The 27,731-nt window shown below is 35.9% G+C and overlaps 1 protein-coding gene across 2 annotated transcripts in view; it reads left to right on the top strand.

Moving 5' to 3' along the window:
* The window catches only part of ZZZ3 (zinc finger ZZ-type containing 3), a 56,344-nt gene that overhangs the window by 9,411 nt on the left and 19,202 nt on the right, over positions 1-27,731 (top strand). For both annotated transcript variants that reach the window (XM_014872156.2, XM_014872154.2), the window contains exons 2-3: positions 14,357-14,510; positions 16,928-18,489. In XM_014872156.2, coding sequence (XP_014727642.1) covers positions 16,979-18,489 — 1,511 coding nt within the window. In that variant the 5' untranslated portion in view covers positions 14,357-14,510; positions 16,928-16,978. The remainder of the gene's footprint in view (positions 1-14,356; positions 14,511-16,927; positions 18,490-27,731) is intronic.

Here is a 27,731-nt window from a genome sequence, read left to right as displayed (position 1 = left end):
TATATAAAAGCGAACAGTTAACCAGAATGAAAATAGAGTAAAACATGATGCTATGACCTCTGCTGTGTGGAAACAGACATGAAGAAAATTTCCCCAGCATTCACAGTTCCAGAATAAAACAGATTATAGCTGGGCAATACAGATTGATGGAAACAGTAACCTGCTGGAATTAGTTCCTGTGCTTCAGTTAGAAAATATTTTTATCCTCAGCATGGAAGTTTAGAGTTCCAAGATAAGAGGAGTACCTGTGCTACCTAGGCTTACAAAGCATAAGGGAGAGCCTGAGAGAAGGGCTTCACATTACAGCAAACCTGATCCAAGGACTGTCTGTCACCAAAATGCAAAGTCGTGGGCCCTGTTCTCCAGTGGCACCTGTGCCCATTTCACCATTACAGTGAGCCTGCCTAGGAACCTAAACTAGAGGAAAAATGACTCTTTTGTGTTTTCCAAATCAGCTCACTGTGAGATCGGATTGAATACAAAAGCAAATGCATGGGAAAAATAGGAATGAGGTGTCTGAGAGCTGCAGGGGAGTGGTATTGCTGCGTTTTGTAGATTAAATCACTTAAAGGTAAATGAAACCTCACCTGGGAAGTGTTGTTGCAAAATTAAAGAGAGAATGATTGAAGGCTCACCACCAGCCTGTGAATGCACCCTGTTGATAAAGGAGTGGGAATGTAGATGGGTGTGGTTTTGATTGCTGTCATAGGAAGGTGGAGGGAAAGTGGTGTTTTGGACAAAACAATAAAGAAGGAAATGCTCTTTTGGGAAGTATCTAAATGGATATAATTGAGCAGGGGCAGAGAAAGGACCATTGCAGTAGTTCAGATGCAAAATGACCAGAGCCTTAGGAGAGTTACCCACTTGGAATGACAGTGAAAACCTTTGGATGTCAAGCCAGCTGCTGAAAGAGGGTTCAGTGTCTAAAAAAGCTGTTTGCTGTCTTTGTAACCTTCATTGTCAATGGCTGGGTGACCTTTAACATAGGCCCCTGGACTCGCCAACGTATTTTTAATTATGACTCTGTTATCTCACACATGGATTTACATTTTTATTTCCATGGTGGCTGTTTAAATACACATATATTGCAGAGTTGCTCCTTTCTTATCACTTAGAGCCAATAAAAAACCGTTTTAATGTTTTCCTCATTTGAGCAAGGATAATCCAAACTCTGTGCTTGCAGAACTCAGAAAGGAAGCAGTGTCCAACTTAGCTGGCATGTGATTTAAGAGGGGCATTTTAAGTCAAAGTAGGCAGATGTTTAGAAGATGATCATTTCAATTTTGATAAATACCGATAATGCTGTTTCAATAACATTATTTCAGTGATTGCAGGAAAAAAAACTTCCTCTAGTCTAGTGGTGATACAAATCTGATGACTTTTTATTTCGCCACTGTCTTGAGTCAGAAGAATCTCACTAAACTGAGCAAATGGGTATTAAAATAGAAACTCATTGTTAGGAATGTGAAGTAATGTATAAGAATAAAAGAACTTTATGCAAAAAAGCCCAACTCTGACTTGAAATCAGCTGTTAGTACTCAGAAGAGTCTTCTGATAGACATTTCTGTAAAGCCATCAACTCAGTTTTCACTAGGTGTCAAAAAAAGTAAATAGAGTTGAGTATTAATAGAAAGGGGTCATGACATAAAGTATCAACTATTCTGTGGTAAAAATCTATGACATACATAGGCCATGCTCTGAGTATGATTATCCCACACTGATCTGTCTGCTAGACTTAGTACAGCAAAGGACAATAAGAATAATCAAAATTTGAGATAGCTTCTTTATGCAGAACACCAAGGAGTAAACCAGATAAAATAACCATTAATTCTTACAGCAAAGGTATGTCCTCAGATACTGTGAAACTTAATTTTTAAAGGTATGAGAGTCCTATGTAGGGTTTTTTTTCCCTACAGTTATCAAGGAAGGAATGTGTTTAATTGCTTATTGCCCTAGGAGAGATAATATATCACTGAGTTATGAGGGCTTTATGTGTTCAAGATACAGCAAAAGCTGCCTAGAAGATATACTCTTAATGTATTTATTTTTCTTCTTTTATGGCTACAGCATTGTGCTGTGAGTAATGCAGTTGTTCACAGCTGAATAATTTCGTTCATTTTTTTTTCAGAGATTTTTAGATGTTCTCCAAGATAACTGGCAATTTGGGCTAGGGTTTTTTTTTTTCTATAATTTTTTTAAAAGGTTAAGCAACTTTATAAATGGTATATAAACTATATTCGTCAAGTTAATCCTTACTTAATATTTCATGTCAGCTCTTCAGAGGTACTAATTAAGGAATAAGCACAGCACTTGTTTTGCTATAGGGCTGTTAAATTCCTTAGAATATTTCGTAAAAACTGAGAAAAACTGGCTCCTTAGAAAGAGCCAGGAAGGCTTTTTTAGGACATCATTGGCAAACTGTAAGTGATTTATTATGAAAAAGAACAATATATAGAGTCTTCTGCTCGATATCTTTATAAATGTAAATGTGAAGAAGCAAACCATTATGATTTCTAACTTTGTAACTGCTTTTATTGATTATTTTCAAATTCATACCCTAAAGGTTCCAAACTGTATCTGTGGCATATTCAGAAAGCTACTGGTCATACTGGTTTTGGTCTTGCAAGACATAAACATTTGGAGTAGTCATATCTCTCTATAGCTGAATGTTTTGGAGGGATAAAGTAAGAAAGAAGTAAATTTTATATTGTGTTTGTGTAAGTCATTATCTAAGCCCATAGTAAATAATGTAACCGTTTAGTCTAAGCTTTATCTAATTTCTCCAAATGAGAAGTTTCTACGTGTGTTGTCATTTGATACAGTATGTGAGCAATTCTGGTGTGCAGCTCAGAGACAAAGCAAGAACTTAACTGCAAATGCAGGTTTTTTACTGCTGTGATGGGTTGGCCATTTAGGGAAGTGTCTGAACCCTGGCAATCTGCTCGTGTTTGCTCAGGATAGGTATGCAAACTACAGAATTCACAGCTCTGACCCACCTTCTGGCAGCTTCTTTCTGCTTCCTGAATCTCTGATAAAATGTGCTGAAGGTTGATGGTATCTCTTTTTTTTTTTTTTTCTTTTTACTTGTGCTTCGATAAATTCTCTAGTGGCTGAACCTGGAACTGAATAGCCTTTTCATGTTTCTTCAGTCCTTTAACCTGATGTTCCAGGATAGTTGGAGGGAATGGTAAAATGAGTGTCTCCTTTTTATTTATAGAAATAGATGTTATTGAGAATTTTAGATACCAAATCCAGACATGTATTTTTATATAAAAGGTTAAATGTTCTATTTGCTATTTTACTAAAATGTGGTCAGAGTTTGCCCTGAATTATTGAATTAATAACTGGTGAAGTATAAAATCAATTAAATATTGCCATAGTCATGAATCCTATTGTCTTGAGACAAAAGAGGAAAGTAAAATCTGTGAAAAATTACTTCAGTTTTAGAAAACTGAAATGAGAAAAGGCAAGATGCTGTTTAAAGCCTTGAAATTTCATGTGTTTTATTAGAGTAGATAAACTACAAACACACCCCTTTGTTACTAGAGCTGAGTGTATGTATTTGCAACATCTATAGTTCAAAGGCATGCTTTATGCATGTAGTAGCTTTCCATCATTAATAATACCACGAGGCTTTTTTTTTTTTTTTTATCCCTGGGAAAGTATATCTTAGGCAAAGTCAGAAAACCTGAAGTAGAATGGGGGAGCTTTGAGTAAAACACAAAACAGTTATTCTGGCAATAAAAAAAAGACAAAGCAAAACAGAAAAAAGCCAGTTGAAGGCAGAATGGAGAAAGAGTTGAAGTGAAGTTGCTGTGAGAATTGCATTGGGTATCTAACCTTGCCTTGTCTTTTTTGCCAGGTCTTTATACCCATTTGTAAAAATAAAAATACAGAATTCTCTTTTTACAAAAACATCAGTGGGATAGCCTGAATGCTAAAAAATTATGGGAGCTCAAGGGAAAACAAGGGAAATTAATGGAAGAGAAATCCACTGAAGTTTAGAAAATAGATAGAAATCACATATGACTTAGGAGGACTCTGAGCTAAAAATATTTGGAAGCTATAATGGTATTGTACACAGCAGCTCTTGCCTAACCATCTGCTTATCACGGCTGTTGTAGACAAAGTACTGACTGCAGAGACGTGTGGCTTTACTCTGTGTGAGAAAAGAGGCTTGAAGTTAATAATGTTGAGCATAATTGATTTGCATTTAAATTTAATGAGGAAGAAGTTTTGAAAGTGAATTGTCAATTAACATGCAAAGGGAATCAAGTGTGTCTGTGCATAGGTGACACATGTGCTCATGTGCTTAGGCAGTAATAAGTAAGTCCTTTTTGTTCTGTAAATGTAGCACAACATCTCAATATCAAGAGGGATCTTTATGAAGTCCTTGATAAAGTATTCAGCTACTGGGACAGGGTAATAGAATCAGAATGAATTTTTAACTTCATAGGCAGTCTTTCATTTTATACTTGAACAGTGAGCATAGTTTTGAAAGTAAATTGTCTCATGTAGTTGCAAGAAATCATAAACTGAGTGTTGCAAAACAAAACCTTCAAGAACAAAAATTCAAAGCAGAATATCTGGGTATTCCTTACATCACAAAGTTGAATAAAGGAAGCCAAAAGAAAAGCATGTGTAGGGTAAACTGTAGTTGTATTTCAGCAATGTGCTGACAGGTTAATGGTAGGTTTAGAGTAACAGTGTAAAATCTTAGAAATGCTTTGAAATGCATTTTAAATCTATCAAATACGTATATTTAGCACGTTAATAAGATACCTGGAGAAGTAACAGCTGATGTGTAGTGGTACTGTATGAAAAGTTGTACTCTCCTGGCTTAGTCTTTCAAGGGAATAAATTTATGACTTTGAAAGATCAAGAAAGTGTGAATGAGGCTATTCTGAATGTACTATGCAAGGGCTGTAGGAACTTCTAAACCTGTGAGTAAGTCTGCATCTAGATGAAAAATGAAAGTGGAGCAATCCTAAAGGTTATTTGTCAGTGGTCACAGGAAAAGCAAAAACCTGTAGGAGATGAACTAACAACTCCCTGCATTCTTACAAGGCAATTGCGTTGGCAGTTAATGAAATTTAATGCCAAAGCGTTAAAATAAAAAAATGTTCATACTGAGAAAATAAGAGTAACTAAAAGGCTGAAATTTTAAATGTAAATGTAGGCTAGACAGAACTTCCTTTGTATTCCCACTTGGTACTGTAAGCATAGGCCAGACAGAACACAGAAATTGGGAAATCAAAAGCAGCATATTGTTTATCAGTGAATGTGCTGGCATACAAAGACCTTCTGAGCACAGCAAGAGAGGAAAGCAGAATGGCAATCAAGTAAAACAAAATTACATGTGATGTGGTCATAGTTGCATTTGAATTATTTATTTACACTAGAAAAGTTAATTAGGCTACCAATCAAGGAAATTGTGTCCAGCTGTCCTATCTGAAAGTAGTTGGGATATGAACAGTAGCAGCTAGGAAAAGGTAATGTACTAGTTGAACTAGGAGCAGTCCTACAATAAAGTTGGTGTTTTTAAAATAAAGGCCTCTATTAGCAGTAGATGTGCTTGGATTAAAAGGAAGGGGTATGTAATAGTGTTCGTATTGTGGGTTTTATTTCCTGTGCCTGAAGACAGGACTGCAGCAAAACAGAAAGCAGCTGCTCACTGCCCCTTTAAGAGCTTTTAAAAACCACAGTTCCTCATGCACTTAAAACACCTTCAGTACTTGCCAGTGGAAACTCCCAAGCCAAGTAGACTGAAATATGCATAACAGTCTTCTTACTCAGGAAACCTAAATACAGCCTGAACATACAGTGAGAATGTCAGGCTATGGAGGTGTATTGAAATCTCTCTGCTCAACAAGCTCACTGTCAGTCACAAAGCAGAATTTGGAAAGCATCTAAGAACAAACATTTTCGAGTGCTGATATCTGCAGTTTTGTCAGGATGCCCAAGCATTGGGAGAAAATTTCTGTCTGCCTTTAAGTTCTTCTGGGGAGAAAGGCACATTCTTGGTGTAGATGATGCTGACATCCAACTCACAGAGCAAGAATGTGCTCAGAGCTGCTTTGAAAGTCTGCAATGTTGAACTTGTCACCTATGGCTTAATATGACTATAGCAGTTATGCTGTGTATTAGACCAAACTGGAGCATGCAGCAATGAAAATGAACAAAATCCTCCATGGAAGGCAGAAGGAGGGATGGGTCTTTTTATTGCAGATCACTATTTTGAGAACTGCCACAATATTGAGGTTTAGCAGAGAGTACAGTACTGAAACATGTAAACAGCTGTAGCACCTCAGACAGTTTCTTTAGAAAACAGATGTTTCTCTGGCTCTTCACCAGATGAAATGACTTGGTGCAATACAATTTTAATAATATATCAAAGTAAGTTGTAGTAGAGCCACAAGAACATTTAATAGATCTGGGACTCTAAAAAATAACTGCCAGTCAAAAAGTGACATAAGACAAGTCATTTACAATTGGACACTATGATCTGAAGGGTCTTTTCCGGCCTAAATGAGTGTGTGATTCCATGGTAGCGTGCTACTACTGGGGTTAAATTCAAGTTTAAAGCATACTTGACTTATAAGCTTGTCCATTACTTTGCCAAGCCCCATGCATGTGAGAGCTTGTCTGTGTGGTGTTAGTGACTGGTGCTATGATTATACACGCAGGATCAGCTGGTATGCCAAGGGATGCCTGTAATTCTGGGACCATGAAAATGCACTGGGTGAGAAGACACTGCACAGCTATAGCACAGCTGTGACAAAACTGCTTTTTTTTTTTTTCCTTTGTGGATTTGGGATAGTTCTGCATGCCCTCCCTGCCCCCAGTCTGTCCAGAATATATTTTAAGCATTTGCAGTGTGATTTAGATCAACTGTTAGGTGTCCCTCTATTTGTTTACTGTTGTCACTAAGGAATATTTGAATCCTTAGGCCGACTTAGCAACCCCCCTAAATTTAGCTGAGAGTAAACATCTCAGAACTGTAGAGAGCTTGCAGCTTTCACAAAAATGGTAGCCCCCTTTTTAAGGGGGATTAGAGCCCAGTAGTAACCTGCTCTGCATGGTTTGCAAGCAGTCTAGTCAGTGCATGTATGGGCTAGAATTTGCCTCACCATCCTTGAGGTTTGGAGATGGCCAGAGGGAGAAACATGAAATTTTTCAGAATATTGGAGGTGCAATGGGATTTGTGGCAGAATGCTGCCACGGACTACAAAGCCAGCCCATTGCTAATCTGCTTATAGAATAATGTATATCCCCTAGATAGAGGAAAAAACATAGATGGGGCAAAAGCATTATCAGATGAAAAATAAGTACTTAAAACAGTTCTCATGAATGTAGATAGCTGGAAAAACAGCCTTCTCACTTTTTGTTTCTTTGAGGAGTGAAGGCATATTTTAAATTTTGAAGAAAAATTTAGAACAAAAGCATTTTAATTCTGAAACAACACTGAAAATGTTTTGCAGGAACTGTTGCATGCCTCTCGTGTCCCTTTTCCAAACTCTGGGTTTGTATTTGCCTTAGTATAATGCAGGAGCACTTCAAAGCACAGCCCATGCAGAGCACCTGGTTGTGTGTGTGTGTGATGCTGCTCTGAGTTGTCCATCAACCTTGTGAGGCTTATGGAGCTGATGCTGTCATTTTGTATATAAAAAGCTGTATTAATTGTTACATTTCAAATGCATGCCCTTGATTGAAAATCATCTAGGATAAAAATATGTTCTAGACAGTATTTCATAGAATATGTACTTTACAGTGTACTTCATAAGGTAGCATGTTCGTGGTCACTGCCTCAAAAGTAAATCAGACAGAGTAGTAATTTTCAGTGTAATATTCTACTAAAATGAGCAAACTGGTTTATCCTGGGACTTTTAAGAAAAAGTAAAAGAGAACTGATTTTTTTCCATCCTTTTCATCTGTAAACTGCTAGCAGGATTATTAAGTACTTGATGAACTCATAAAATTGCAGCCTACCTATGGGAAAAAGCAATGTCTTTTTATGCTAGATATTTTCTGTATATCATAATAATAACTTCTTCAGGGAATAAATAATAGTTTTCCTATTTATATAAAACCGTGTTCTGTGTTTAAAAGATTAAATATGATTGGAGTCTTCTCCTAGAATAACAGTTTGATAAATAGTTACTGTAATTAAGTTAGTGTAATTAATTTTATAATGAGCTTTTCAGGAACCTGTGTGATTTAATGAATCTCAGAGATGTTAGTCACGTGTTTTGGTAATCTTGCACAGAAGATACTCTTTGGATTACAGGACAGCTAATTAGCAATTGAATAGTTTCACGTGAAGAAGGCATATTATAATTTAGAGTGGGGCTTTCACCTAGGATGATAAAATGGATTTGGTAGATGGGGTGATAAGAATATAGAGGGATGGACAATAAGTGAGGCTAAGCATATTTTTTTAAACTGGGACATGGAAGTTATTTACATAGTCTGGTTTTCATTTTCTTGATAATTTAATTGTGTCATTGTATAAGTAGTGACTTTATTGACTAAATATTAGTCAGGATGTTTACTTAAGTTACTGTCTTTAATCAGGACAAGTGCAAATTGTATTAAATGATAATTTTTTGCATTTTTCTGTTTAGATGACATTCTAAAGATGAACACACCAGGTGGTGCGTTCAAGTGTGGAATGTGGTTTCTTGTTCCAAGGGGCTGTGATTACCACCTTACAGAGTTGACATCTTCACCTTTTGTTGTGGCCCTGTGATCCCATGTTGTGCTGCAGCACATTGTCCTTTAATTTGACCCACAGGAAAAATTGATTCATCTCGAAGCCATCTGAAAAGAAGAAAAGATGGCATTTTCAACTCTGGGCTATTTGTAGATTTATTTCAGAGTATAGTTCCACAACAGTTGTGTTGACAGAGTTGTCCCAGATATTTGAGACAGATAATTGGGATGAGTGCTGTGTGATGTGTGTAGGTGAGTTGGGACTAGGTAAAATCACAGATTCTGCCTGTTCCTTTCAGTTATTCCCAGTTCCAGTTTTCCTTTTTCACACTTGTGATCCTTCTGTCTTTTAGCAGTTCTTTAGGATTTCCAGTCTGCTTCTTTTTCCAGTCAGCATCCAGTGCTTTTTGCCAGTGTAGCTGCTCTCCTTAGCTGTGCATTCGCATTTAGCATTGCCCTCAGCCTGCCTCCATCACAGCTCCACCAGCATTTTTGTTCTCAGGCAAACGCTTGTCTATGCCAAGTCCCAATTGCTTACTCCAAAAGATGGAGGAAGAAAACCTTCTTGAAGAAACAGTCAGATGTGTCTTAAGCAGCAAGAAGGGTTTAAAATAATTTCCATATTTGTGCACAGAAATGAGTAATTATTTTGACTGAGAATTCAGGAGAGAGACAGCAGGGTGGGAATATCAGTCTGAGACAGATGCTTCAATGTATAATTTCAGCACAAACTCTAATTTGGCCAAGATACAAGAAACTGAAAGCAGTTTAAGTGTTTCAGGCTTTAAAGAGAAGAAATTTGGTATAGTGGTTGCTTTTCTAGAGTTCTGTTGTAAAGTCACACTTGTATAATTCATATTTAGTTCTATGTGAAGTAGTTTTTCAATCTTATCCTGGAATGTCTGGCTGGAAAAGGGGTGATGCCTATACTCATCCTTCCAGTAAGTTTCCTCGTATTAGGTAACCCAGAAGAGTGAGAAACAGCAGAGCTCTCAGCAGTTTTGATAGCACTGCTGAGTGCAAACGGTGCAAAGGAATGGGTGTACATTGCTGGTCATTGTCATGCAACTTTCTGGTTCAACCTCTTTTCGTGGTTTTAGAGAAAGAATAAGACAATAAGACAGTTTTAGGAGGAGGTTGAGCTTTTGTTTCTTTTCATACATCCTATTATTTAAGTACCAATGCATTTTCCCTGCCCATTATATCTTTTTTTCTTCCAGAAAGAAGTAGAAATAGCTTTCTACAAGAAGATTCTTTCTATAGAATTTTTTTCCTCTGGGTAAGACTAGGGTTTTTCTAGCCTAGTAAACCCATCTCTTTTAAAGAAGAAAAATAGCATATTGAACTACTCATTCTGGTTCTTTGAAGTTTTAATTTTGAGTAAAACATTTCCCTTGCTAGTTTGCTAGCTTTTAAAACCTGTTGGCAATTTTTTCATATTCTGTTTTTTCTTTTACTTTATTTTATCTTACTAGCCTTTTATATATAAGATTAATATAAGTAGTACCATTCTGACAGACTATATTTTTACCATATGTAATATAATCTTACTGTGTCAGAGACAGCTGAAATCTCAGAATAATTCCAGTAGCATTTATTAATTTTTATTGTATTTAAGCTTTTGTTATAGTTCTAAGCTGCTTATTGTTGCATGTTATTTCGAGTAAGATCTTCATAATGTCTTTTGGTGGAGGTTATTGCTGTCATTTGAAAGTACTGCTTGTTTTGATGTAATGTAGAATCAGAAGAATAAAATGCTGTTTCCAGAAAACTGATTTCTTGCTAATGTAGTTCTGTGAAACTCAGTATGTGTGGGAAGAGATGCTGGCATACTCTAGATGTGATAGACTGCTGAATATAATTTGTTAAATGAAATTCCTCCCTAATTTAGTAATACTACTTTGTTAGGAAGTGATGTATTTTCTACGTGGAGATAATCCAAAATCTTGATAATCTGGTGTCTGTGCCGATTCTTATCTTTTCAGAGGTGCTAATTTTTTTGTCTTGGGCAAATACTTCTGTAAGGGATTGGATTCTGTGTGCATAAATAGCTGCTGCTTTCAATTTTTAAAAATGTTCTGTTGTAAGTAACATTCCCTTGTTCTGCAGAGAATTTAAGAACTGCTCTTCTATACCAGAGACATCCACCAGTTTTATTTATGACTTTGGGCAATTATGTATGTGTGTCACATTTGCTCTTCTAACCGGTAACGTTACCAATAGCAGATATGGTCTCTGAAGTAATTTGGGGATTTACTGAAGTGTGGTACTAGAGAGTGCTCCTGCTATCAGATACCCACAAATGCCATATCTGAACACTAGGAAACATCTGAGTCTTTACCACTGCAGTATTATCACTGAGCATGCTGATTGTTAGATGAGACTCAAAAGAACAAGAAGAGGGCAGATTATTTCTCTTCAATATGAAAATGATTAATTGTACTCTAGCTCAGATGAGTTACACTATTCTGTTTCCTAGGGTTGAATTGTTTTGGAAGACTTTCGTTATTACCCATTTTCATCAAATTGTGACATCCAACAACTCTTGGAGACTTCTCTTGAAAGTCTCTTCTCCCCCACCCCCAGTACACAATTATTTTTTTGGTTTAATGTTGTATGTAATGTTAACTTATCCATCTGAAGTTCCATATCTATAATTCCACCACAGTTACAGTGGCGTCTGTTGCTTTGCTGGTTTCATGTCTGGTATACACGCAGTGTGTTCAGGTATTCGCTGCTTCTTTTCACTGTCTCTTTCCGAGCTTAGGGCCGTGTGGAACACGCTTGTTACTGCATCCGTGTTTCTGAGTTCCTTTAAACAGTTGGGCTCTTACTTATCTCTTAGACAGTACCACCATAACCCAGGAAAAAATGGGTTATTCTGCCTATTTAGGGAGGGTTTTCCTCATTCTGCTGTATTTAACTGTTGGTTTTCATCTGTATATAAATTTGTGTCCTTTTTTGCTAGAAGTTTTCATGCACACAGTTCAGTATTCAGTAACTTTACTAAATAGGCTTGTGGTTTAGTTAAATAAAAATTCTAGCATAATATGAATATGATGTGTATTGGTAGAGTCTGCCTAAAGCTGAGTAAGTTTAAGGGTTCCTAAATACAAACTTGCATATCCAGAAATTCATCCTATGTTGTCATGAAATGCTCGATTGTAGGTAAGATGTGTAGACAATTTCTGCAAGCAGTTGAACTTCAGTCTCACTCTGAAGGTTGTCCATACTGATTAATGTGTGACCATTTCCTGTACAGTTTCAGCAGCAACATTTGCTCACTGGCTTCTTACACAGGTCCTTCCCCACAAGGGACAAATTCAGAGTCCCTTGCTTATTTCAGAGCTCTGTCTGCATTGCATTCTATTTAACCTGTAGCTGCTTAATTTTTAGTGGGGTCTTCAGACCACAGTGTGGTGTTTCTTAGCTGATTATCACTCTTCAAACTTTTAGTCTTCATTGCAGTATTACAGTATTCTTTCTTAAATGTTGATGTTGTTCCCTGAAGAAAGGCTTTTAGACCTAAAAGCTTATTTAGTTTCCCTTGCACTCCTTATTCCAGCTCATAAATAGCTTCTATAATGAGTGGTGTCCAAAACATTAAATTACTCAATTGAAATTCTCTGCCGCAAAAGATGTGATTGTTCTAAGTGAAAAATGTCATTGTAATTGGTTATGCAATGTAAAGGAAGAATAGTTAATTTTCAAGACAGTTTTTCCAAGGAAGCTTTTGGGAGAATTATATAATTGATCACTTGTTATGCCCTTGTGAATGTTGTTTTCTAGGTTTTAAGTGTGATTAAGGTGCTGTCATTTCACTGTATCCTGATTAAAGTTTCCTGGTTTTTTAAATTGTTGTTCCCTCCTCCATCCCTGCAAACTGCTACCAGACAAAAAATTCTGACTAAGTAAAATTTCTTTACCTGCATTGGTTTCTTCTTTGTAATATTTACACAATCTTTTTCTGTCTCTAAATTGCTTCAGCTGTCCTCAAAGGCAAATAGACACAGCAGGGGTTGTGTCTTTCCTACTGTGAGTAAAATAGGGTTGTTTTGGGCAAAAGAAAGTCGGGAGAGATGAGGTGTACAAATCTGACAAAATATTGACAATACTATTCCAGCCATTCCTGAAACAACTTATTCATATGTTCTTAACTCAAGATTGGTGAGGTAATAAAAAATTATGAGATTAGGCCACCTTCTGATTGGCTCACTGTTACCTTTTATTTAAATGTTTTTTTGTTTAAGTATATTTTATATTTTCACCAAAGTTACTGAGCTGGTATTTTTATTTGGTATATTGTTCTTTTGCAAAAATTGGTCAAACTTTGTCGTACTTTTGGTGGCTCTAGATGCATCAGTTAAAGAGATCTTTAGGAAAGGCAATAATATGGATTAAGAGTAACATGCATTTTCAAGTGCTTGTCTTTGCCTTTTTGTTCTTCCATTCTTTGTCTTATTATGATGATAGTTCTCTGCTGTTTATTAGATTGAGAAATCCCACTGAATAAATGAAACCTGATTTGATTTAGTTATCTACATAATAGAATTTATGATACTTCATGTAGCATCACTGTAGAAACATCTTCTATTACTGAATTTACTGCAATTAGACACAATTAATCTCCTCTTATGCACCTCAGTTTGGATTTTGAATTGGAAACTTAATGGTGAATAAATTTTCTTTTCTTACCAGTATGAAATCTTAACTAGATTGAAAGTAAATTTCCAGTAATCTAAATATAAAAACTGTGTAGAATGAAGAATATAGAGGAACCTATCAGCTTGTGGTTTAGATCAGGAAGTTTTGAATTGTCAAGATGAAAGGAAGGTCATTTGTATGAAGTAAGTAGAATATGAAGAAAGTTTCAATAACCATTATTCTTTCATGAATTATGGTGCCTTCATAGTACTAGATGTTCTTAAATTAAATGTGATTGCCGGTGTGTTTTTTCACGTAGTAACTTGGTTATTGGCACAGATGCCCAAATTAGAGATGACTGAAAGCGTTGTATGAATTTTGGATGTATAGATGTTTTGTCTTTCAATATGCAAAATATTTCACTTCCACTACAAAGAGGTGCTATACATTGTTTTCCTTGGATGAAGAATAGGTTTAAGGTTTGAATTGTAGAAAACAGTTTGGTCCCATTGTATAGATGAAGGTTATTCAGGGATTTGGAGCCAATATAAGTTTAGAGGTCTGCTCAGTTAATTAAAATTAAACAGCAGAGTTTTTCACTGCGTATCTAATTATAAAATACATTTGACAGTGCATTTCATAATTCATTAGTTGTAGTAATAGCTTTCACTGCTTGTTTTCTTGTGTCTCTTCAAATACCTACTGAAATTTGAACACTCAACACGACTTCTCCATGAATTCATTTGCTTGCAAATTTAGTGTGTGCTACAGTGAATCACTTAGAAGCTACCAAGAAAGACGTTTTACATTTGAAACTTAAATTAACATGTCACATACTTAATTACTTTATAGCATATTGATCTTTCTCTCAGTAGGACATTTTCAAAATTGATAATTGCTTCTTTAAAAAGCTGTTACTCTTTATATGTCCTGTTGCATTCTTAATTTTTGGTGTGGTAATTTAAATGTTTCATTGACATTTTTGTCTTTTTCTCAACAGTTTTCAAAATCTGGTTAATGTGATGGCATAAACTAGTAAAGCATTTGGATTACATGATGGATCTCAGCAATGGTGATTGATATTATCTGAGTGGTGCAGTAAGAGTCTACTGTATGAAATGCCAGAAGTTTACATTTCTTCTAGTTTTGCAATGGTAAGTTTTTTTACATTTGTACTAAGGAAATAATAACTTTTTATCTTATCTTGTAAGGTGTATTTCTTTAGAAAGTGTCATATCAGCAAATCAGTAAAGATTTCTCTCTTACATATGATTTCTAAAATCTGTTGAGTTCAGCAGTAATTACTAAGCAAAGTATACATTTTAATTTGGTTTAGGTTATTTTATTGGTATTGACTTGAAATGTCAGTTAATCACCCCAAATGTGTGCTAGCTTTAATTAGAACAACCTAGGGGAAATGGAATATATAAATAAACCCTGTTTTTTCATGTTTGGGTTCAACCCCAAATGAGATCACTCTCCAGATGGTATTTAGCTTGTGTGCAAAGAGGGAGAATATGCAGGCAAGTTTATCCATGTGGAAAATGGTGTAAAAACCATTATAGAAAACACACTGTGTTTTGTCCTTTTCAGTCAGCTGCTGATGTTTGGCCATTTGCTGCTTGACGTATTATTTATATTTTTTCTTAAGACCGAGTGTGTTGGAGAGCTCACACTTACTTAATTTTAAGTGGACAGAATGAAAGTTAGCGCTGCAGCGTCTCTTTAGATGCATTTTCAGGAATACAAGCAGCGAACCTTTCCAGGCATTCATCTAAGGCAGCAGGAATAGCTAACAAGCAGGAGGGTTCTAGCAGCATAAATAAATCACAGTTTTGAGAATATTTGAAGTTTTCACTTTAAAATTGTCTTTTTCATTGTGGCACAAAATGAAGTGCTGTTGTACACAGTTGTGTATAGAGCTACATACCACATGTACACAAAATTATGTGCTTTCTTCTGCAGTTTTGTCCAGAACTACACCAGGCAATACTATTAGGATACATTGCTTTCCTTAAGAAATACAGTTTGCATTGTGAATTCCTAAACACACAATACAGTAAATACTGGTAAATGTTAAACAGAATTCTATTGGATGAGAGTGTACTTGTCTTGTCCCATTCTCTTTTCTCTTCTAGGACCATCTGACAAATAGTAGATTTGGGAGGATTTATGAATTTATGTTCTTTTTTTTCCCCTTCTTTGCTGAAATTGAAAAACACCTATTGAAATAATTTTCTCCAATTGTTATTTTCAGCATTTCTAAGTAACGTATGAAAGATTTCATGCAATTTTTAAAATTTCTAGTCTTCACATCATATGACAGTTGAACTGGTTTGTATAACCTGGAATTTGGGTAGATGAAAAAGGGAAGGTGTGCCATTATGCACAGATGTGAATCTGTTCATTAGCAAGGCTGTTCTGACAGATCTGTGATGATATGGCATTTGACACATTAAACTTCTAAAGATTAAATGAATAGGAAGGGTAAGACTGAACTGAGTTCTCTTAAAAATTATTTTGAGATACTGGGCAGGTCAAGTACTCCTACATTTCACCCTGGAATGTGAAATACAGTCACTCTGAAATGGTATGTTTTAAACTTATCTTTGAGTCTGAATTTACTTCAATCTGATGTGAGTGATGATTCATCTCACCAGCTGAGAGGGATGCAGCCTTCCAGTACCTCAGAGGAGACTCCTGATAGAGCCAGGCTTTTGTTGTCATAAGTAATACAGAAGTAGGAGAGGCCCCACCTGGGTGTAAGAAAAAGTATTTTTGCTTTAAGGACTGGAACAGGTTGCCCAGAAAAGTTGTGGAATATCTGTACTCAGTGTTTTTTAAGACCCAGCTGGATAATGTTCCATGTAACTAAATCTGAATTTAGGCCTCAAGTTCATTTGAATGGGAGGTTGGATAGGATTGCATCTCAAAGGCCTTTCCAGCTGGAATGATTTTATGATTCTGATTCAGAAATTTTATTTCATTATTACTAATAATAACTGTAATTACTTTTTAGCAGCTTTATTTTTTTAAATTCCTTGCTAAATTAGAATTTCAGTTCTGTTTTGTTATTTACAAGAGATTTGTGTTTTCTTTAAGCAACAGCTGAGTAAGCAAATGCAATTTTAATGGTTTACTTCTTAGTCTGTGAAACCATGTAACTGGAAACTGTGGAATATTGGGAATGGAGTCTCATAACTTTTACTTGAACAGACAAATTTAAATAATAATACCAATACGTTAAAACATATGTACAATACATAAAAATAGGGTATTTTAGTAACTAGAGCCTAATTGGGACATTCCAGCCTTACATAAGGCATAAATATGAGCAATGCTCTCACAAGTACTAAAGCCAGAACAACCACAAATACTAAGTCAGCTACTTTGAGATGGAAAAATTTAATGCACTGAAGGACTGTAATGGAAAAAAGCAGTATAAAAACATTGATTGGCTTATTCAGTTTTACATTGGTATGTAAATACAATACATTCTTCAGATTGGCTGTGTCTCTAGGTTTTTTTAAAATATTTTTTTCTGACTGTTTTGTTTGCATTTTTTTGGAAGGTTTCCCAGTGAGTGGATCACGATGAACATACTTTAGGGACTCGCCATAGTATGGCTGCTTCTCGATCTACTCGTGTTACAAGATCTACAGTGGGTTTAAATGGTTTGGATGAAAATTTTTGTGGTAGAACATTAAGGAACCGTAGTATTGCTCATCCAGAGGAAGTCTCACCCCATCCTCAAATCCGATCCAGGTCACCAAAGAAGAGGCCAGAGTCTGTGCAAACTCAGAAGGGCAGCAACGGTGGCAGAACTACTGATTTGAAACAGCAGAGTGCTCGGGAGTCATGGGTGAGCCCTAGAAAGAGAGGGCTGTCCACTTCAGAGAAAGATAATGGTGATAAGCAAACTGTGGAAAATAGTGAAAAAAAACAAGCAGAACCTGTTTCACCGGTTTTGAAAAGAATTAAACGCTGTCTACGTTCAGAGGCACCCAACAGTTCTGAAGAAGACTTGCCCACTAAGGCAGAGAAGGAGCCATTGGAGCATAAAAGCTTAGTGTCGGACAATGATGCAGCCTCCACGGGGACTAAGCGAGCTTGTCGATGTCTTATATTGGATGATTGTGAGAAAAGGGAAGTTAAAAAGGTGAATGTCTGTGCAGAAGGGTTTAATAATTCTGCAGTAGTTGAAGAGGTTGCAGGTTATCAGACTGTCAATGGAGTTGGTGAGAGAGACTCAAATTCTCTTAACTGTGATGACTGTCAGCTTGATGGGAACGCTAAGCAGAACAGTGCTGGTTCCCGTACTCCCAAGGACAAAACAGTAGCAGAAAATGGAAACTCATTTGCCCATTCTTCGTTGTTGCTTAATAGCAGCAAAGAGGACAGTGTTGTAGACCATTATGTGCCTTGCACAAACTCTCAAGAACAGGTAAAGTTAGAGGACCACAAAACAATAAATGACTGCTTGCCTGAGGAGCATGCTAATCAGGCATTTGAGCCAGCTACAGGGTCCTTTTCTGAAATCCAGTCGTCTTTGTTAAGGGATTCGGAGGAGGAGGTGGATGTTGTAGGAGATAGCAGTGCCTCTAAGGAACAGTGTGCTGAAAACACCAATAGCAACCTGAATACTCACCAGGACAGTGCTTCAATCTCAGGTGAACCTGAACCACATTCTTCAGTGCTGAACTGTGTTTCAGCTCAGATGACAAATATGTTGGAACTTCAAGAACACAGATACACGTTGAGAACTTCACCACGAAGGGCTGCCCCTGCCAGAAGTAGCCCTACTAAAAATAACTCTCCTTGTAGAGAAAACGGACAGGTTGAGGAAAATAATCTTAGTCCTACTGAAACGAATGTACCTGTAGGTATTAATAATATCAATGGATCTCCCAAAAAGTCTGAAGAAATCAAACAGAATGAAAAAGAGAGAAATAGTAATACAGGGGATCATGGGAGTGATGGACTAAGAAAGCCACTTTCTGAGTCTAGGCTTGTTGCTGGATATGTACCATCTGCCAAAGAGAGTACCAACATCCACACTGCTGAGGAGGACGAGGAAGAGCCTGATGTGTATTACTTTGAATCAGATCATGTGGCATTGAAACACAACAAAGAGTATGTGTAACTATGGTAACCATGAATTCTGCTTTTGTTTCTTACCAAAAAGATACTATTATTACAAAAATTACTAAGTATTTAACGTAATTCCACAAAAATTTAAGTGCTTTATAATTTTCATACTCTTCAGTCTTCATTTTTCTTGTTTCTACCTCAAACAAAATTAAACTCTATTTAATATGCAGTATGGTACAGCAATGTGGTTTATACATTTCTAACAATCAGGATTCTTGAGCCAGAACTTGGGGTTTTTTTAGTTTCTTGGGGGTTTTGTTTCTTTAAAAATGCACCTGTTATTTATTTTCTCTAAAAACTAGCTGGAAGGAAAACCGAAGGAATTACAACCTTTAATTAGATTTCAGTAATTTATCAGCATATCCAATGGAGACTGCAGATAACAGCTTATACAATTACCATTCTACTATACATAAAAGTTAAAGTTAGATAATTTTTTCAGAGTGTCATGGGAAAGAACTCAGCATTATTGTGTTCAGAAAGATAAATTGATCAAATGCAGCAACTTTTTCCAAAGTAAATTATGTCTACATAGCTATTTATATTAATTATGTGTAAATATAGGGTTATGAGGATGATGATGATTATTCTGAGTTGTTTTTATGTTTATCATCTGAATGTCTGTAAGTGGAACTGTGGTAACTATGCCTTGTGGTAAATACACAAGAGATTTTTGAATCAAAAGGGCAATTCATTGACGAAATTGTACCTGGAGAAAATTTGTCTTCAAGAAGTAGATCAGGACACAGTTTTTTATTTCACGCTCTTTGTAATGCTGTTTTGACTCCTGTGTTTTGCTGTTTAGTAGGCGTTCTGTGTTTTGTTGTGAGTTTTGCAAGGCCAAGCAAGTGCAGATGATCTTCAGTTTGCTTCACAGGACGTGTTGAAGCACTGGTGGTAGTTCAGTGTAAATGTAGTAAATGTTCACAGTATGGTTACTGTGAATACAGGGCACAGATGATTGTTTATTCCAGTATGGCTGGATTTTTTATATTAGAGTTGCATTATTTATATAGCGAAATTATGTTCAGTATTGGATATGAATAGATTATTTTAATAAAAAAAATTGAATTCTAGCATGGGTTAGACAAACTATGATTTCAAAATAATGGTCAAATATTTGCAGCTTCAGCCATCAGTCCAAAGTGGACACTTTTCCCAGTAGATAAAAAGAAAATTACAAATGGGGAAAATGGGCTGTTGTCTTTTGACCCTCTTAGGATGATTTTGGATCTGTATGTAATATGACTTCATCTGATGTTAGTACACAGATTCATTAGTAATGTGGTGTGATGCCGGGGGTTGTATTTATTATAAATACTGTAAAAATAACAGTAAGTTTTTCTAATCTAGTCTTAAACACAGATCTAAATTGTCCTTGGAAATTTCAGATGTGCCCTAGTGATAGCTTTTGGACATGCACAGCTCTGAAGAAATGGGTAATTGCTGTTGATTGGCAGCCTGTTTGTGAGACCTTGTTGGGGAGCTTTTGAAATTGCAAGTAGGACTTGGTAGCTTGCTATGTTGTTACCTGAATGCAGAATTCCAAAACAATTGATTATTGTTTTTATTCTGTCTTATATTTCTTTTTTCCCAAAGGGAAGCATGCTACTGGAGGGAGTGTTAACTGCATCTTTTCTTAATTTAAAAAAGTTTTGATGGAACTGGAAAATTACAGGCCATCCTTTTTTTGTTGTTTCCATTTATAAGAAAATAAGTCTGATATATTGATGGTTCTGCATGGTAATAGGATCCTTCTAAAGAACTTAAGTCAATATTTTGACATACGAGTGCAGTTGTCAATTATCCAGAATTTTATACTTCCAGAGTAAATCAAGTGCAGTGCACTATATCCTCTATCCAGTTTTAAAAATAGCAAAATTCATTAGAGGATACTTGTAATTCATGTGTAACAGTTTTTGAATAGTGTCTTAATTACACCCTTGTTTAATCTCATTTGGTACTCATTTTCTAAAGTGTTAAACTTTAAAAAAAACCCCAAAACACTGCCAGTTTATCTGAAATGTATTCCCTGATTGGTCAGATGCAAAGAATTCCAGGGTTCCCATGCTGTTAATGTAAGGTTTGTAATTGTGGTAGTTCTGGCTAAGCCAAGTGTTCTGCATATCTCATCTTCAAATGGTACAGTTTTGTTTTTCTGTGCTTCATCAGTTTGGGATTATTATGGGTGATTTTTTTTCTGATTTATGTTTCTGTTCTCTTTTAAAAGCCAGTTCAGATAGACTTTAGCATCTTGGCTAGGTTGAGGAGGCAGATTTCTCCATGAAGGCATTAGTATAATTCTTTGGATGTTCCACGACAGGAAAAAAAATACATTCCTCTCTGTCATAGAAGCAATTTTACATGGCTGTAAACTTACAGTATTTCTTGTTCCATTACATAGCTTGGTGACAGAAACATTCATACGGTTGATCTTCACTCTCCAAGAAATTACTTTGACATTGATAAAATACGAATTTACCAAAACCTTTAAGAGCTGTTGATAAGACTTGCTGTAAGAAAAAAAACAAACACCTAAATGTAAATTGTCATATTTCTGTATGAATTTTGTTGCTTTTTAAATCTTAACATGTTTAAACACGATTCATATATCAGTATTTCTGGGAAAATTGGATGATATAATAGGAAAAATAATTATCACAGATTATGGAATATTACTATTCAGAGAGAAAGCTGAAATGATGGATGTTCCCACAACTTCTTTATTAAAATAGATCTGTCCTACAAAGATGGAGATGAGATCTCTAAGCAGAAATGTTATCACAACACAGACATTTTTGTAGATACTAACAGACTGATCTGGGGGTTGTATAGTTGTAAAGTGTTGTTAATGTTTTCTGTTGCTACACACATAATTGGATTTTTTGTGTATTGTAACTGCTCTCAGAAAAGTATGGTTTGGTGTCTATTTGAGAATTTTGCTTCTATGTTCCAGTTCAGAAATGTTTGCATTTTCTCCTGAGATAGTTTCACCAAAACTGAACTTCCTGATTTAAAACTTTCTACACTGCTGAATTTTATATGCTCTGCTTAGTATTTTGCATATGTCTTTCCTCAGGCATTTCTCATATCTCTTTGCTGTGTCTTTTTATGCTGTAATTCTATCTCATACTGCAGCAGCTTACTTGAAGTTTCTGTCTTGTGCAGTATTTTATTCTCAGTACTTTCTGCCTTTGCCCAGATTCATTTAGTGCCCTTTTTTGGTTTTGTTTTTTTTCTTCTTCCTCTCTATTTCCTTTGGAGATTTGCAATGTTTGGCAGGTATTAGCTTCCACAGAGGGACAATCCTTGTTTGACTCTTAGTCTTGGGTTCTAGATGAAAATGTGATTGAGGAATTGAGGTTTCACGTGCATAGAGTGTTACAGAATGCATTTCTAGGATTCTCTAAACTGCAGTTGGCTTTACAGGAACCCCTTAGGCCTGGAGGTAAGATCACTGCCTTATGCATGAGCAGTTCCCTACAGGCATTTAATTCTAAGAGTTAGGACGTTGTTCAGTAGATAGGTATTTTATGTATCTTTATTACTGGATAATATTTTAAATTATAACAGCTGCACTGGCATTTAAAGTGGAGACAGATCAAATGAGGATTTTAATACATCTCTTAAAACCCAGTCTTGTGGATTCTTACCTACAATGGGTTGTATTGTTGCAGAGATCTTGGAAACACAGATAAGTGTGCAGGATCATGCAACGATCATATTTACATATACATAACAATTGATGATGGTACTGTTTATGTCTTTGGATCTACCTTTAATATTATATGAATGTGAGAAAGAAAAGAAAAAGTTCTAGCATTTCTCGTAGCATAGGTTTTATGTTTTATTCAGTCGCAAATGTTCTGCCTAAAGAATCAAATTAAAGCAGGTTTGTATAAACGTTCATATTACTGTATTTGAATTGTTAGAATAGGACTTGGTGCACTTTGCCATACCATTTATTGGAGAACTGCCTTAAACATAAGCTTCTTAAAGTGTAACTGTAATGTCCTCTTTCTGAATTTCTAATTTTCTAACTCCACCTGCACCATATTTTTTCCTTAACTGGAAAAGATAAAAATATCAATGTCTGTCTTCAGATATATTGCCTAATAATAATAGATCAGTCTTATACATAAAGCCAGTATATTCAGCTGTGTGTCTCCGAATTAAATTCATCACACAGTAGGGACTTATTTCAATGTACAGATAAGTCTTAACGTTCCTTTGTAATGATATCATGTAGCTATGAGTAGCTGATAGTTCATTTTCCTGAGATGTCAGTTGTAGTCTGGGGGAACTTTGTTTCTGACTTTGTTTCATCTTAAGGAATAAAGGGACTTGGTGTAAATCAACTTACTTCTCATAGCAGAAGTTTTAATCCATACCTCTGAGTAATTTGTAGAATATATCATCCATCTAAAAGAATTGATGAAGTATACAATTTTAGCGAAGAAAAAGAGAAGTTAATAATTTTTTAAAACCAAGCATAAATGCCATAGGCATTAGATTAAAATGTGATTTAATTCATCCTTTGTTCCACAAAACTGGTGTGGCATACAGTGATATTTTTCTTAAATTACCTATTAGTGTAAAACTAAAACATGAAAGGTCAGTGTTTTTACAGATAATAGTTTCTGTTGTCTGGTAGATTGATCTGCGTTCTATAACCAAAACCAAGATTGGCTTTAAGTAAAATCATTTAGAAGTTGGATGCTGCAGGTAATTGATCCACAAAATAGAAATACAATGGAAATCAATTAGAAACTTGTAATATGGCTTTCTGATCAACTTCAGTTTGCTTTTGCATGTAATTGTGTTATTAAAATGTGACAGTATAACAGACCTGCAAGCGCATTTATTTATGAAATCCATGTATTTTACTACAACTTAAAATGTAAAGCATTTTGAGAATTATATTTTCTGCCAGCATTACTGTTTTATCATGTTCTGTTAAAGTCTGTCTATAAATACTTGTCAAAGGAAAATTTTTGCAGGACTAAAGATTAAGGTTTAGTTAAGAATATTGTAATCATAGAATCATATTTTATAATTACATAAACTATTCAGTGAAGACTAGAGCTCTTACTTTGCAAGAGATAATGCCTTGGGCATGTGCTGCATCAGCTTTTTGCTCCCTAGGAATGGGCACACTCTGGGAGCCATTAAATGTCAGGTGCATTTGTCACATTTGTTTTTCTTCCTTGAACTGAGGCATCCTGCTGCCAACCACAGCATCATCCCAGTGAACAGCACTAGCAAACACAGTGCACTCCTCACTTAAATAGTGCATCCTGTGGAAAGTAAAGCTTGATTAATTTTGGATTTGTGTCCTTTACCGCTTGAATTCCTTCCTGATTTGCCTGCTTTTCTTTTTCTGTCTGCATCTCTGTTCACTCTTCCAAGAGTCCTGTGCTGTAGCAACTGGAAGAGAGTGTGAACTCTGCAGTGCAGAGATGTTTCCCTGTTGGCTGCCTTGATGTGGTACCTCTGGATGTGTGGGCTGATGGATTGATGGAGGAATGTGACGAGAAACAGTTGAATTCTGCTTGCCTGTCTCTTGTAGTGACAGTAGTTGTGGTCTCACCTCCTTTCCAAGCTGCCAGTTTTTGGAGAATACACAAGAATTTGGTTTGTCTTTCCAATTTCTTTGGTCAACATGGACCAAAAATCATGGAGGGGAAAAATACGTAAATATTTTTTAACAATCCAGCCACAAGCAACAAGAAACCTATTATTCTAATACAAAAAATGTAGAAAATTGTTTTTCTGCTTCATTTGGAAGTGCTTACCATTTCTAAGGATGCTTATTAGTAAATTCATTTAAACTGGAAAATTAAGGATGAATAAATAATAAAAATGGTTTAGAGGTGTAGGAAATACCAGTTGGAAACAAATATCAAATGCTATAGGAATCATGGTCCTGATTTAAAAAAAAAAAAAAAAAAAGAGCCAGAAAGCCAAGAAAAGATGGGGCAGTAATGTATTGACCCAGCTCAGTTGTGTGGAGAGTAAGGCTCTGGCTGTGGTTTTGGCTGCTAACACAAGGACACTTTAAAGCAGAAGCAGTAAATTGTGGTTATACCAGTTATGTCAGTGTAAAGTTGTGTGGTGGAACAAGGAATAAATTAATGTTACCGTAATTGCCTACTTGGTAGGGATCACTAAAATATTAGTAAGCATAATGATACCAAAAACACAAGTTTGCTTTGAGAATGGATTCTTTATTTGTCAGTTTTAACTAACCCAGCTTGAAATTGCTTCATTACGAATTTTAAGTTTTTATTCTGATCTTACATGCAATTTTGACAGCATCTCCAGCATGAACTGCAAAACTGACCAGCAGTATCTTTTAAAAAGAAATTGCATGAGCAGTACGTGTACAAGCTTCCTTCAGTCAGCAGTGAGTCCTAATCAGTACAGTTGTTCCTTTGGTACAGCAACACATGCATTAGAGAGTTAGAAAGGTCCCACTTTTTAATTTCCTTTAAACTTTGTTCTTGGTAGGAATAGCCAGCTGATTTTTCATTTTTGTCATTGCACATCTTTATTTTGTTTTGGATAGCTCGAAGTAAAAATATGCTGCTGTTTTGTATAGCAATCTCTGAAAGTTTTATGCTTCCTAAGCCAAGTTTTCTGCTTCCAGCTGTGTTTGTCCATGGTTTATAATAGTGAGTACAAATAAAAATACATGTTTTACTAATTTTCTTCCTCATTTCTAACTCTCCTGCTTTTTTAGCCAAAAAACCCTTGATGAATAATGCTTTGTATTGCTGTTAGAACATTCAGCCACTCATGATTGTAGATCATGTTCTTGTAATTTGGTTCTGGTGTTCAGATACCACTGTAACAGATACTGGAGGGGAATATGTTAATTTCCTCCTGTAGCAAGAATATGCGCCTGAATAATTGAGTGTATGTGCATGTCTTGTTTGGGTGGAAACCTGCAGAAACTAATTCCGAATGAGTTAAAGGAGTTCAGTAATCCATGTTGTCAGCTTTCTCTGCTTGTTTCATCAGAGAATTTCTGTGCAGTTGAGTCGGTTTCAAGGGAACATGGGTTGCTCTTACTTTGTCTCTGCAATAAAGCTCCTTCTGAATGGTTGCTTTCCCCGGCATCTTTCTAGAGAAGAATATCCATGTGGGCATGCTGGAGGAATGAATCTGTGTGGTATTTGCCCTCAGTAAAGGAATTGAGACCATTCTCCTTAGAGATGATGAGAGGGAAGGAGAAAGAATCTGGAATGTGCTGGTCAGTTTGTCAATTCAAGCCATGAGAACAGAGGAATGACAGGGAACTGGATCTTTTTCCCTACTGAATGTCACTGTCCTACAGGCAAATGGTTTAGAGTGCTGTCAGTATCAAAAGGCTGTATTAAAGTGTGTTAACTGGGAGAGGACTGATGGGTGCTGTTTTGTTGACAAGACTGAAAAAAGTTCTGTTTGTTTAGAGGCACAGAGACCTAATTGCTACTAAAAATTCTGAAGAGTTGCTGGAAAATGTGGTTATTTGATAAGGGTACTTTTGTACAATTAATATTAAATCCAGCTGGGTGTCATGGACACCTCTTGACAAGAATGAAGCCTCTAGAAAGATATGATTTCTGTTTCTGGGAAAGAGTTAAGAATTTAAGAAAGAAGGGGACATCTCAAGTTGATAGCAAATCAAATACTATTCGGATGGTCGAAACACAGAATCTGAAGCTGGGAAAGTTGAAAGAAGGGTAAAATTTGAGTGGAAAATGGTTCTTTTGCATCCAGGTAAATTACTGCAGTAGGATTTGCTTTTTTGCCTTAGGATTTGTTAGGTTTTTTAAAATGTCCTTTAAAAATGTGCTTTTTGGGTTACTTCTGTTTTGTTTTAAATAGGTGTGAGAAATAGTCAGAAATAGTGCTCTGTATTATGTTCCTGGCACAGTAAACTTGAAGAAGCCATTTAATGTGTACTTTAGTACATAGAGATGGAGTTTAATTATTTACTTACCTTTGAAATACTTTAAGATGTCTGAAGCATGAATATTAAATATGCACAGTGAAAGTGCAGTAAATGACAGTATGTGTAAAGAGGTTAAACCAGAGTAGAAAGCAGTTTAATAAAGAGTTGCAGAAAAAGCTGTACATAGATTACCTTGGTCATAGTGTCTAAGCATTAGGTAGGTAAAAAAACACCATATGCTGCTTCCTTCAGGCAAAGGTGCTTTTACAGGCCCTGACAGGGGTTGATATATGTACATTCTTACTGATTATACCCTTAAACTCTTTTCTCTTTCTGAAGGGAGATCAAAGAAGGCCCATTCTGCATCAGTCTCTTGTGCTTTCTCATTGCTGTTCTGTGCTCTACATGTCCAGCACTGAATCCCAGACTCTTCCAGAGTGCAGTTAGAGATTTTGAAAAAATCTTAGTTACACATCAGAATAATTTGCAAGAAACTCTGAAGTGTCAAAATTCCTGTATTGTAATTACTGTATTGTGACATTGGCAAAGATTTCAGGCCACACTTAGGAGCTGGGAGCTCCTAAGTTCTGTTATTTCTGAACTCAAACAAACAAAGCCCAAACAAAAAACCACACTTCTTTGTAATGACAGGGTTTTGTTTAATCTGATTCACAGATTTCTCAAGGGAGCCAATCTCTTTAAATACAGCTCCTTGGGTGATTTGGAAATTCAAAGTGCAATTAATGTTTCCCTTTTCCTCCATAATTTAGAGTCTTTACATGTTTAATATCCAATATTTTTTCATTTTTTAATGTAATAAGGGATGCTAATAATATTTTTTAAATTGCTGTTAGTAGACCAAAATCTAGGGTAATAAATGACCTGAGTATGGGAGAGTAGGTTGTAATCTGTATTTTGCTGGAGTGCCAGCAGATGGCAATGAAACAAAGACTTGCTCAAATCCTCCTGGTGACTAATAACTGGTTTTGTGTCAGAGCTCTTGGAAATACAAAATAACAAGGTTTTTATATATATGTATTTTAGCTGTGTTTTATTATGAGACACGTGTATACCCTAATGTAAAACAGTTCATACCTCCACAAGAACTAATGAGTACTTTTAAATTATGGTGCACATTTTTAGTGTCAGAGCCCCCCAGAATTGATGGTACTGTACATTTTAACATTTTGTGAACTATGTAACTGGAGAAGTGCAGTTAGTTTTGGGAGTGGAAGTTGATAACCACCAGCTCTACAGCATTTTAGAAGTCAAGAGGATAAATCAC

The sequence above is a fragment of the Sturnus vulgaris genome, chromosome 9 (genome assembly GCF_052056855.1).
Source record: "Sturnus vulgaris isolate bStuVul1 chromosome 9, bStuVul1.hap1, whole genome shotgun sequence".
Lineage (NCBI taxonomy): Eukaryota > Metazoa > Chordata > Aves > Passeriformes > Sturnidae > Sturnus > Sturnus vulgaris.
Note: the sequence above shows the minus strand (reverse complement) of the source record. Positions and strands in the feature narration are given on the sequence as shown.